Source organism: Lonchura striata, chromosome 2 (assembly GCF_050655825.1).
Source record: "Lonchura striata isolate lonStrDom1 chromosome 2, ASM5065582v1, whole genome shotgun sequence".
NCBI lineage: Eukaryota > Metazoa > Chordata > Aves > Passeriformes > Estrildidae > Lonchura > Lonchura striata.
This window is the reverse complement of record NC_140704.1, coordinates 13476093-13489746: the sequence shown is the minus strand read 5'-3', so window position 1 is coordinate 13489746 and position 13654 is coordinate 13476093. Positions and strand designations below refer to the sequence as shown.

At 37.7% G+C, this 13654-nt stretch overlaps 1 protein-coding gene across 8 annotated transcripts in view; it reads left to right on the top strand.

Annotated features, from left to right (window-relative positions):
* Positions 1-13427, top strand: part of CREM (cAMP responsive element modulator) — a 34547-nt gene extending 21120 nt beyond the window's left edge. For 3 of the 8 annotated variants that reach the window (XM_021542918.4, XM_085563955.1, XM_021542921.4), the window contains 3 exons: positions 2440-2583; positions 10473-10629; positions 12717-13427. In XM_021542918.4, the coding sequence (XP_021398593.1) occupies positions 2440-2583; positions 10473-10629; positions 12717-12861 (446 nt within the window). In that variant the 3' untranslated portion in view covers positions 12862-13427. Of the gene's footprint in view, positions 1-2439; positions 2584-10472; positions 10630-12315 lie in introns of all 8 variants that reach the window. The other 5 variants (XM_021542917.4, XM_021542919.4, XM_021542920.4 and 2 more) reach the window with 2 other exon arrangements.
* The last annotated feature ends 227 nt before the right edge of the window (positions 13428-13654 follow it).

Here is a 13654-nt window from a genome sequence, read left to right as displayed (position 1 = left end):
TGCTTCCTCACTTGTGGTAGTAGTCTAATGTGTAAGAGTTGTTTGTTCAGTTGGAGTGTGTGAACCAGTCTCCCCATCTCCCTGCCTCCTTGTGCATATCATGATCTGCATGAAAAAATGCAGGGGGAATGAAAATTATTAGCTCTTTTGCTATCTGTTTGGGTTACTTGCTGTCTTAGAATAGACTTTTAGCAATTGGAGAATTAAGAAACCTTTTGGGAAAGACTAACTTTAGTTTCATTTTCAGTTTTGGAAGAGAAAAAGATCTTGTTTTTTTCCTGGATTAGAACTGATGATCATACTCAGAGAGAGGTATTGCTACTGTCCTCACTCGTAGTTGGAAGAGAAGATGGTGGTTGCATCTATCCACCTGCATGACATTCAGCTACAGGGACTGTCCAGGAAAGTCCTGTACTCATTATAAAAGGCTCAGTTTTCAGTAGAGCTCCAGCACAATAAGGTGTGTGCAGTGGTTGAGATCAGGACAGTGAATGGGAGGATGAGCAGTGTGTTGTTCTGGAAATATGGCAGGAATCAGTCCTGTAAGGGAGGCAGTTACTGGAGTTAATTCGCTTTTGTTTATAAAGTACTGGATTGGGATCTGAAGGAATAATTACCAGACAGCTGTGACATAATTGTTTACCCAGGTTCACAGTGGAGCCAAAATTTTTGTATCAATCTGTGCTGATGTTTTACTGCTTAGGAAGCCAAACTGACTGGGGTTTATGTGGTATGGTTCTATGATGGTGTAGATGTACCTGGTGCTAACTCTGAGAGGGAGAATTTAGCTCTTTATAACTTGTCTGAGAGGTAGAGTTGACAAATCTTGTTGCTCTTGTCCTGGACTTTGTGAAGAGTAGAGGATACAATGCTTTACTTTTCTTGCTTCTCTCTCTTTTGTCCTGCCCTAAAATGGGGCACTTTCAGCTTTGGAGGCCAGACTGAAACATCCTGCACTCTGCACCTTGCCACAACTCTTCCCCTTCTCCTCAAAGCCTTACAGAGCCTGTGTGCAGCACTCAACTAATTCCTATGTTACATACTCCTCATTCCAAGGGCAGGACTGGAGGTCCATGCTGAACCCTGTTTCAGTATTGCAGATAAGGCTCTGAACTTAATTCATCAGGAGAGGAATTCCATGTTTACCCCAAAAGAAGCTAATTCAAGTGTTGGGATTTGGCAATCTCAGTCTCTTTCCAATGTTTAGATCTGAGGTTGAGCTTTTGAGATAACCTGCTGTTGCCAAAACAGAACATTTGAAATCAGCAATCTCTAAAATTCACATAGGTATCTAACAAATCCTGTACTGAGATAAGCAGAGCTGAACCTTCAAGAATGGCATCAAGTACTGTAATCTGACAATGAACTCAGAGGAGCTGGCAAGCTCTGAATCTTTTTTTTATGTCTGACTTTTATAACAGATCACTTTAAATACAATGTTCATAGTTTAAATATCTTTTGGGGGAGAAAGGATTTTTTTGCTCCTTGGGCATTGGATTCTCAGGTAAAAGTTTCAGATTGTTTTAATTAACATAGGAGATGTGGGTTTGGCTGGTGAATCACTTGGTAGATCAGGAATTGGCTCAAAGAGGTCCAGTCAATAGCTTGATGTTCAGGTGGAGGCCAATGATGAGTGGTGTCCTTCAGAGATCTGGTTTGGGACCAGTATTATTTAGGATCTTTGCTTGGAGATGTGGAAGGTGGGGTTGAATGCACCTTCAGAAAGTTTGCAGGTGACACCAGGCTAATGATACTCAAAGTTGATACTCAAAGCTCGATAGAGAGAAGAGATCCCATCCAAAGGGACTGTCACAAAGTAGAGAGGTGGACACATGCAAACTTAATGATAAGGCCAATGCCAATTGTCAATACACAGTGTCCTGTGTATGGGTTGTGGCAATCCTAAATGTGGATATAGGCTGGGCATTGAGTGGATTGAGAGGACCTGGTTGTGCTGGTGGCTGAAATACTGACTATGAGCTTGCAGCCTGGAAAGCCAGCCAGATCTTAGGCTGCATCCAAAGCAGTGTGAGCAGCATCTTGAGGGATGCAATTTTGCCCCTCCACCTTGGTAAGACCCCACCTGGAGTGCTGCATCCAGCTCCGAGTTTCCAGCATGAGACACACGTGGACTTGCTTGAACAGATCCATCACTTTTATATGGCTAGGAGCTACTATGTTTTCCCCTAGTATTTGAACTATTTTTGTAGAGTTAATGTTTCTGAAAACATAGAGATAAAATGTGTTGAACACTGCATATACTACACAACAGGCTTTATATTTGTGGAAATCTGTATTAATATTACCTAAGTTTTATCATACAATTGATCCTTGAGCAAGGAGAGGACCAGGAGTCCTATAAAACAATGTTTATTTCATGTTTTTTAGCATGTGTTATGTCTTTCTATTGCTTAGCTTTTTTTTTTTTTTTCTGTTTAGTTACCATATCTCAAGGTGGTACAATTCAGACCGTGACAAATTCAGGAGCTCCTCAGCCAGGCGCTACCATTGTGCAATATGCAGCACAGTCATCTGATGGCACGCAACAGTTTTTTGTTCCTGGAAGCCAAGTTGTTGTTCAAGGTATATTTTAATAGTCTACTCCATTTTCATTTTTTCATATTATACACATTTTCTTAAAAGGTTTCGTATTTTGTGTTGACATTATTGCACTATTTATTATTATTAAAATACAGCAAGATAAAGGAGTCTTAGGAAGGGATTCAGGTTCTCTGCTTAGTAGGGCAGCTACTACATTTGGTTAAAAAGAATGAAATAGCTGTATAACATCACTTTCTGCTTTGGATTGTCTTGTCCAAATTTTGAGACATGTTTAATTGGAATAAAGGTATTCTTACAGATTGAAGTGAGATGCTGAAGGTGCAGATTATTAAATATATGAAACAAATTTGTTTTTTTCAGCAGTTAATGTTAATAAAACACAAATTCTGAAGATTTTGGGATATGTTTTTTTGGGCAGAATTTCCTTTTAACTTATGGCTCTTGCAGTTACAGGAGAGCAGATCCTTTACTGAAGCTAGTTTTCTCACAGAGGAACACTTTGTAGGTCTTATAAAGTTCACACATGATGTGATGAAAACCTTTAAAAATGGGAGATAGATTTCTTTGTGGAGACACTAAATTAATAGCTATGGAGGATATACAGAATTTTTTAAAAATCTTTTTATTTAACAAATTTTCTAAAAATTTTCTTAAGCCAAAACAGCTATGTGAAATAAGCCATGAGAAGAGCTTGGAAGGATTTAGATATGTATTCATGGAGTGGATGAGGGTCATCAAATAAATGCTGAAATACGTTGTTGTCCCAAGACTTTACAGAAGCATTTCAAGCGCTTTAAGACTATAAGATGAAAACAACTTCGCCAAATGTTTTTATGTTCAGAGAGTATTGTTAGAACTTCCCTAAATGTTATTATTAATATATTCTTAACAAAGCCTTAAGACCCAAGTTTGGCTGTCCCCCAAACCAATTTCCCACCCTAGTACTGCATGTTTTTCTGAATATGAGTCTCATATATTTTCTATGTGCGTGCCTTACACATCCCTTAAATCAGAGGCCGCCTCCATCTCTCCAGGTACAATAATTAGCATTTTATGGGTACTGCTTTGATTCTTCAGAGCTTTGGTGTCAGAGGCAGAAAGAATAACTCCTTAGCTGCTTCCTAAGACTTCCCAAGTCTGTGAAGAAGCACAGCATTTGAGGATTTTATTTGGCAGCATTTCAGTCCTTGGGAATTCCATTTGGCTGATTTTCCTTTACAGGCTCTCCATTACAGCTCTGTTCTCTGACAGGGCTACTCAGTCTCAGCAATGGGCTGTGCAAGATGGAATTGTCCATTAAGTGTTTTGCCTGTGATGGAAACTTTCAAAATGGATTCAGAGACAGTAACTGAATACCTTCTACATTATGTTTCTGGAAGCATTTGGATACTTTTTAACTAAGTTGATTTGCTCTCTGTCCATGATCAGAGAAGTTTGTTTCCTGGAATTCTCTATTTCCAAAGTCCAGTGCTTTAGTGAGCCTCATAGATGTTAACATAGAAGAAAAATGTGACATAACATACAGGGAAAAGTACAAAGCAAACAGTAAATGAGCATTAACTTGGAGATGACAAGAAGATAAAAGGCTTCAACTTATTCTACATGGTATTGATATTAGAAAATCTTCAGAAAAAACAAAACATCTATAGTAAAAAAAGAGATGTATAAAAATAGTGTGAAAGCACTTGAAGATGTTTATAGTAATACAATTGTATGTAGGCAGCAAACCTGAGTTAATCACAATGGAGTGAGACAATGGAGTAAGTTGAATATACATGGCTGAAATGTCCTTATTATGGGTCATCTTGCCTGTGCTGGAAAGTCTGTTGGAATACAGTTTATGAACATTTGTCATTTTTGTACACTTTGTTCACCTAATTGTTCACCTAATATTGTGATAGCATAGATGATAATAAAAAAATATTCTGCTTAGTAATCTTACCACTTAAATATGTATTTTTATAATAATTTTGGATAGGCAACATATAATTTTTTTATCATAGAAGAAGAAAAGAGTATAACAAATACCTGGAAACAGAAAAGATCTGTTTCAGAATCTTTAAGATATAGCATATGTATTGATATTTTTTCTAAAGTATTTGTTAATGAATCTTATGTAATAATGGATAAGATCACAGAAACCCTATGTTTGATATTTTCTGATAACCTGTGGTGTGGAAAAATACTAGGATAAAAGTGCCAAATATATTGATCCAATTGAGTGACATTGTATTTGCTACAAGTTTACATTTGTAGGCAAAAGAAGAGGCAGTTCTAGTGTCTGAGCAGTTTCTTAATATATTAAAGGTTAAGGATTTTTTTTGCTGGCTGAAGAAGGAAGTGTTTTGACTGTGAAAATGAGTGTAGAAAAGTTATATAAAAATCATTCTGTTGGGATCTATGTGTGTTTTCATTATATTGTTAATGATATTTGAAATCTGTGGCTTGAATTTCTTGTGCTTTAGTTCTGATCTTCTGTACATATCATCCTGAAGTGATCCTGTAATTTACAGGTTTAGCGAATACTTCTGTGAACACAGGATGTAAAACACAGAACATCAATGCAAACATTGATGCTTCCACTGCTGCCATCCAGCACAGTTTCACAGCTGATAAATTACCAGTCTGAATTTGTTTAGTACAAAGACCTTAGAAGTTTGCTGTGCCCTACATACAAACCAGTGCTTGGACTCTTGTTCTGAAACTGATTTTATTTGCATTGATGTAAATAAGGAATAACTCTCTTAGAACTGAGTTGTTGTTTTTGTAATTTATATTTTAAAACAGAGTCAGCCAGATCTCTTGGACATATTTTGAAAAAGGAGAGAAGGGGGAAGAGGTAGCCCTTACCCAGAGTTACTGTTGAGCTTGTTACAGCATCTGAAACCACTGGCTTTAGGTTGACTTACTTCGTTGGAGTGTTCCTTAATAATTTCTGAAGCTTTTAACTGAAATTAAATGAGTGGGTTGTGGGTTTTCCTGCAAAGCGAGGAGCTCTAGCCTTTCATTTACCTATTTGTTACAGCTTATTAAGCTTTCCTGTCTTGCATGTCTGTCCAACAGAGTTCTCTGCCTTTTAGTGGAACTGTTCCAATGAAAACAACTGCATGTCTGTTTTAAGTTTCCTTATTTTCTATCAAATCATGACTTTCTCATTTGGATTCATTAATGAATGCTAGAACCGTGTTTTAATTTCTGTCAGTCAGTGCTGTGAATTTTCAAGTCTTTCTTAACAGCCTGCTTTGTGGTGAGTGCTTTCTGTAGCTTTATGAATAATTCAGGAAAAAAGAACAAAGCTAAGATTATAGCAATGTGGAAGAGGAAAAAAAACAGGTTTACTGGAAAAGGAATTTTTTGGGCTGCAGTTTCAGTGAGCTGTTCCAGTGATGGAGCATGTTAATGACAGCAGTAAGCAAGTGAGGTCATTGTGATGTCAGTGCTCTTGCTTGTAATCCTGCACATGCTTGGTAGTTTGGAACAGTTCATGCTGAGCTCTGGTAGAGGAGCAGCAGAATTGTGTGTGCAGAAGTTGATCATGGCTGTTACAGGAGATGAAACAGGTAAAAATTTTGTTAGCCTTTGACATGGTATTTTTGTATGTCTGTGCATTGTTTAGTTAATATTTGTGACATTTTCTTTTGAACCTGTTGCTGTAATTCTTTCATCTCTCTAAAGTCATACAAATAGCTTCTAATTCTGTCTACTTAGTGTAGGATTCCAGGGCAATTTTAACAGTTTTGTTTGGGGAGGAAAAACTAAAAATCACTGTTAGTGCATCAGTTCTTGCACAGATTGATTCAGTAACTGTTCTTTATTATTTGATGCAGGATTTTGCTGAAAACAATCCACTGCTCTACTTTTGCATTTTTCTTTATCGTGGTGATAGTCATATATGTTGCTGTATTTATAATTGCTTTTTGTTTTGTAAAAATGACAACTGCCTTTTTTATTGAGCAATAGACGCTACAAATTTGATAGCCATGGGCTTCAACATAGCTTTATAGAGATTTTTTCGGCAGTGTAAATCAATCCTATGCTTCCAGTATTAAAAAAAACACTGAATGGAAACAAATTTGAGGGCAATAATTGAAGTATTGTAAAGCCTGCTTGTTTTCTCCTCCACTGCTAAAATGGTCTGTTCCTCAGCTAATTGAGTTCAAAAGGCTGACGTCATTAGATTTCCTGGAATCGTGTTGCAGTAGGGAACTGGAAAAGTTAAACTCCAAACAAGATACACATTGACGTCAGCTCCAAGTCATGCTGCGATTTAGTCAGTTCCTTTCTGCCTCGTCAATTGCCTGCGGCGGCTCGGTAACTTTAACTACTTCCCTGCCGGCTCCTACGTGCTGCTGCTCAGTGCTGGCGCACGTTGTTTCATTAATCCAAAGATAAATATCTTCTCCGAGTCGATGTTTTTAATGCTCAAAGGGATAATGATTCATGCCTTGTGTAGCCTGTTCAGTGGTGAAGTTAAAAACCCCTTGATAATCAAGTCCCACCATTATGACTCACAGAGGGGGAGAATAGGCATCCAAATACATCAGGCATATTTTCTCCTGGATAGTCACTGAAAGAACTAAGAGTGCAGGGATGCTCTCTAGTGTTCAGCAAGTTACTTTTTCCAAGAGGCGGTTGCCTTTTTAATTTTTTGGTTTTTTTAAATGCATGTTTGGGGTTTTTTTTCACTAGCTGTCTTTTGCCTTTTTTTATTTTCTTTTTATAAGTCTAAACTTCATGTTTTCAGTGCCTTTTTACTCCCTTGCATTTTAAGGAGTAAAAAGAAAAAAAAAATTACCTGGGGCAATGCGATAGGGAAAAGCACCAACTCAAGGTTTGTTGCTTTGTTAGCACTCTCAGTTCTACTTCTGGTACCTTAGGAATGGCATTAAATCTTTGTGAAGTGTCATTAGGAACAACCACAGAAGTTTGGCAGTCTGGATGAAGTGTGTGTGACATTTGTCTCAGACGTTGAAATGGAAGGTATGCTTCACTGTGATATAGAAACATAACTAGGCTTAAAATAACTTCAAAAACAATTAAGTTTATCCCACTGTGTTTAGAGCCCATTTCATCTTTCCAAAGGTCTTTTTCTGGGGAAGTCAGTTACATTACATTTTCTTGAGCTAATATACAAAACATTTTTCAGTCTTCAAAATATTTTTTGCAATGATATATCATAAAACATATATTATTGCACTGCTAAAAGATACTTTGTCAATGCTGTGCTATGCTTTTTTCTTGTTTCTAAACAGTGGTATCTAGATTGGCAAGGTTGGTACCACCAGAATAGTTATTTATCTGTCTTCCTGTGCTGGCAGATTTATAAGTGAGACAACAGTCAGGCAGAGACTGCCACTACTGGGACCTGCTCAGACTAGAATACTTACCACTGGTGTTTGCTGATCCCAGCTGAGATAGGGACTTGCTTTTGTTAAGTCTTGCTGGAGGTACATGATCACAATGAGTCCTTTGCACAAAAGCTGCAGTGAGTCCTGTTTGCTGCCATCTGAGCATAAGTCAGACACAGACAACAAAGTAGTTAGTCTTGCCAGGCTGAGATGGTCTTGCCAGGCTGAGAGCTTTCCCCCATTACTTCATCTATAAAACAGTTTTCTTGGATTTCTAATTCATTGTAGCTGAGGGAAATTAAGATAACATCACTTGAATACCTAGTGATGAAATAGAAAAAGGTAGTTCTTACCACAGAGTCTACAAGATATGTTATGTGGCCAGCATAAAGGTGAGCCTGAAGAGTTGCTAAAAATCTATTTTTATAGTTAGTGAGCTGAGGTATCACTCCATTGATGTGACTGGGAAATGTGGAGGACTTAAAGGGTTAAGCAGTTCTCCTGTAGATGTACAAGATGACCAAGCCCTGTGTTCAGGCAGCTGCCTGTCATTGCTCACAGGGCTGTTCTGGGCTGATTTCTCCCTCCCTGCCTCCCACATCCCCGGGGATTATCCAGGTCAGTTCACTGGTCCAGTTCATCTTGTAATTCCACAAACACTTTTACCCACAGGACTGAGAAGTGGGGGGAGGTGCATGGGGTTTAAGCTGATAATGATTTCAGGACATGGCTGTGGAGTTGTAGTCTAAACACAACTTGATTCTGTTTTTTTTTTGTTTTGAATTGGTGAAACACTTGCATTAATGTAATAACAGTATATTTTTTATTAAGTTTTTTCCCCCCCTGTAGTTTATTGTTATTTCTTAACTGCCCAATCTGTCAGCCTCCCCAAGATGTTTTTGTCTACCTTTTATTTCTCCAAGTTATCCTACTGTCAGCTGGGATAGAGTTAATTTTCTTCCTATTATCTGGTACAGTGTTGTTTTTTGGTTTTAGGATGAGAGAGATGTTGATAGCTCACTCATGGTTTGGTTGTTGCCCAGCAGTAGTTGCAGTAAGTCAAGGACTTTCCAGCTTCTCATGCTCTTCCAGTGAGTAGGCTGGGAGTGCACTCAAAGCTTTGAGGGATCACAGCCAGAGCAGCTGACCCCAGATAGCCAGAAGGGGTATTCCATACCATAAGGCATCATGTTCAGTATATAAACTGTAGGGAAAGCTGGCCTGGGGCCTGCTGCTCAGTAACAAGCTGGGCATCAGTTGGTGAATGGTAAACAATTGCATTTAATTGGCATTATTAATTTTCCTTGGATTTATTTATCCTTTTATTTTCCTTTTCATTACGTTTTATTTTATTTCCATCAAACTCTTCCCATCTCAACCTGTGAATTTTCTCTACTTCATCCAGCTGGGGAGCTGTGTGGGTAGAGTGAACAAGTGACTGTGTGGTGCTTATTTCAGGCTGGGGTTAAACTGTGAGATATGTTTTTCCATTATTTGAATAATGCTTAAAAAAATTGAAGTATAAGCTAAGTGTAATAATAGCCTATGAAGCATCAGCTATATGCAGTTGCTTTAATGACAAAATTTTTGTCATTAAAAAATTTTAATGACAAAAGTTTTTTCTATCATAATTTAAAATATTTGTGGAAATAAATAGGGAAATACTTGCTTGGAATGTAAAGAGGTATGAATTTTTTGTTTGGTTTTATTTTATGTCAGACAAGACACAAGTACTTAGGACTTCCCCAGTGTTTTTAAGTTGCGGTACATCATATAGGGACAAGTACATCTGAAACAAAGAAATGACGTGAGACTGTAGGAAAGGTGTTGGTTTCAAGTCACATCAGATCAGCATTTGGCTTGGGGAGAGCACAGAAATGCTAAACTCAGGAGCTGAATCTGAACTTTTGCCCTCTGATTTACTGTGCAGCTACACTCCTTCCTGTGCAACCACCACTGCCTCCTGTTGCTTGCTAATGCTGCAGCATCCCATGTGTGTCTGCCTTGCCCAGGGAATAAATGCCTGTACATCCTGAGCACTTGTCTGTTCCTTTTCATTGTAGCAACAGCAGCTCTCGCTCATTATCCAAGGTTGCCAAACTGCTGTTTTAAGAGGAGGAGAGGTTGTAAAGCTGGTACTGTTGCTATCTCAAGGAAGGAGAGGAGAAAGTTGTCTTCTGAAGCAAATTGATTCCTGACAGGGAGAACAGGGTAGCAATAAGCTTCAGTGGCTGCAACAGCAGGACCCTCTTTTTGTGGGATTGTGCAATCAGGAAGTGTCACTGCTTGAACTGTTTCTCAAACTGCTTTCCCCATGTTGTCTGAAAAGAGACATGTGGAAGCTTTCAGTCTGTCTGGCTAGTGGGCCCACATGCTAGAGCAATTCAGATAGTTCAGAGTGGAAATAAATGCTATTAAGATAAAAAATATAGTTGTGTTATTACAGACCTGTGAAATTTTTTATGTAACTGGGATCCTGGATAAATCATTGTCAGAAATCTGTTATTTTCAGATATATCTCTTTTTTTGCCATACATTTTAAAATATGTTTTTTTTGTACAGCTGCCACTGGAGACATGCCAGCTTACCAGATTCGAACTCCCACCACTACCTTACCTCAGGGAGTGGTTATGGCAGCCTCACCAGGGACTTTGCACAGCCCTCAGCAAATGGCAGAAGAGGCAACACGCAAGAGAGAGCTGAGACTTTTGAAAAATAGGTAAGACTATATAAGAATTCATAGTCGGTGTTGGAAACCACTCTCCCTCCCCCACAAACATTATAACAAGGTTTTTTTCTTAAGGTCATGAACACTGCATGTAATTGATGAAAGGAAGGCAGGAAATTCTTTGTCAGTCATCCCATGCCCTTCTAGCATAGAGTATTGGTTGTTAAATCCAGAAGATTAGAGTTGACCTTACAGCCATGGATTTTTAGTTTGAAAATATTAGGTGATTCAGAAATCAATATCAGATAATTTTTGTGATAATCCAGAGTTACAATTTTTGTTTAATTTTACTTCCTGTCCTCTCCCACTACTGACAGTAAAATGACCAAGAGGACCTTTTTCTTTTCAAAGCATCACAGCAAAGAATTTGTTAGGAAAACAGCTGAGGATCTCATTAGCAGCTGTCCATTAATGATGCTGTGAAGAGGACTTATTCAAAGATGGAATGATAATTATAGACTTTGCTAAATACTTGGCTGCTTGGATGAGATACTTTGCAGTCTCCCTGTCATTTTGTGAGGCATATTGTGTGAAGTTGATGTATATTTTTTAATTAGTTGTCATTGACTTGACTGAATGTTGTAAATGTCAGTCTTTCTCTGTGCATTCTTCTTACTGTTCCTAGGGGAGTCTGTCTTTTTAAAATGTATAGCCACTTCTGTCACTGGCAGATTAATAGAAATAGTCTGCTCTGCAGATCTCTAATACACTGCTTAGCCACTTGTCTTATAATTGAATTAATGGTATTGCTTTGCTCTCATGCCTGTCCTTTATTTTAAATTACTTACGAGGATCGCTGCATTGTTGTGCCTCCTTTTTGTTTCGTCACTCTTCAGTTTTAAAACTAGTGCCTATGCTATAGCTCATAATTTGCTGGAATTTTAGCCTCTCACTATTTGATAGTTTATAATGTTCCAAGGTGGTAAAGGAGAACTCCCAGTATTTTTAATACTTCTTCTGGAATTGAATACTTGTTTAGTCACATGCTTCTGAACACATTAGCCAAAACATTTAGCTCAAATATTGGAGACTTTTGAGCAGAACTACAGAAATGGCTTCAGGCTGTCATTTACCAGTAACAAAAACCACAGACTCATGTGGCTGAAATGTGCTCAGGCAGCCAGTTCTGAAATGATAATAAATTGTATTTGTTTGGACTTAAATTGTACTGTACATTGTTACAACATGCTGTAAGTTTTTATCTTCATGTAGGCTTGGCATCTAGTTTTTATCTGAACAGAGTAGTGTTATGTTTGTGTTTTTCCGAAAGTATATTCTCTGGGTTTGGTTTTAAGATTTTGATGGCAGAAGACAATGCTCCCGATAAACACACAAAGTAGAACATGACTGGAAGAAGAAATGTTGCTTTCCATCCTAATGTTTAGTACAATTCAAATCAATACATCATCATTTACTCCCTGTCTTTCTCAATTCTTCTGTGTATAGGTTTGTATTTGGTGGTGCTGGATGCATTTCAGGTTCTAGATGTTTTGGATTATATTTTAACTATGTTACTGCTTTGGGCTGTTATCCAATGTTCTGTTTGTGCAATCCAGCAGTTGTTGGTGGTGGTTGTTGTTACTGTGTGGAACCACAGGGATTGCAGGTAATTGCATTTATCCAGTCTTTGCCATATTGTGGCTGTTCCTGTAGTCATTTGCCTTGTATTGGTTCCAGGGAAGCTGCCAGAGAATGTCGCAGAAAGAAGAAAGAATATGTCAAATGTCTTGAAAATCGTGTGGCTGTGCTTGAAAACCAAAACAAGACTCTCATTGAGGAACTCAAGGCCCTCAAAGATCTTTATTGTCATAAAGCAGAATAACTGTCTTTCATTTGGACCTCCTTTATTATGAACTTTAATCAAGGCATGAGAGGAAGCAATTCTACAGATTGCCATATGAACTTGAGAAAGAGACACTTGAGGCCCTTGTGGAACCCAGTTTTGCTTAGTGTTTTCAGACTGATTTGGGAGATATTCCAAAATTTGGAATTCTGTCATAGTCTCCATACTCTGCTGAGCTTTCTAATGGCATGCAAATGGCTTTTTTGTTTGCACTTTTTACTTCTGCTTTTTGCAGGGAAGCTGCTAAAGAATGTCGACGTCGGAAGAAAGAATACATAAAATGTCTGGAGAGTCGTGTTGCAGTGCTAGAAGTTCAGAACAAGAAACTTATACAGGAGCTTGAAACCCTAAAAGACATTTGCTCTTCCAAAACAGATTAGTAAATATATTTATTATACTGTGAACTAAGATATGTCCAGTTGCTTTGTAAGACAATACATAGCCAACATAACTTATGGCATCTTTGTGTCATTTATAATATATTCCAACTCCTAACATTCCTGAATGCTTTCCTGCTTTTTGTCAATTCATAGCTCTAATTTCAGGTTTTTCATGCACCATCCTTCTGTCTCCCAAGGAGCCAAATTTTAAAAAATATAAAGAAGTAAAAAAGTGCATAATTTCTATGAGCTGTTTCTTTGCCATATATTTACATACTACTTTTTACATGTTACTGAGTATCCTGCACATTCAAAATATTTTGCAATTGTTTTAGATGAATCATAAAGATAATGCATCCAGTAATACAAGAAAATCAACCAACCCAAGGTATCTCAGGAAAGAGTTTATAAAAGAATGTTATGATTATATGTAAGTACTAGCATACTAGCCTACAGATGAATTTATGGCATATTTTTATATTAGTTGCTTTGTGGAAAAAAGTATTGTATTGCTGTCACTGAGTGCCATGGTTAAAGATAGTTTTTAATAGAAACATGTTGTTTAACCTGTGTAGTGTCTGATTTCCTTTAAAAACCTGGTTGAGATGCTTTAAAATCCATGAGTATCTGAAAGAAGACAAAGGGAAAAAAGCACACCTAAGCTCATGACATGATGCTAAATATGTTGTAAATACCTGTAAGAAGCTCTCTGTTATATGGCTGCTATTTACTTAAATTTTCTGTAATCTGCAGAATATTTGATTTGCTGGAGGTCTGTATATCAAAATTTAAA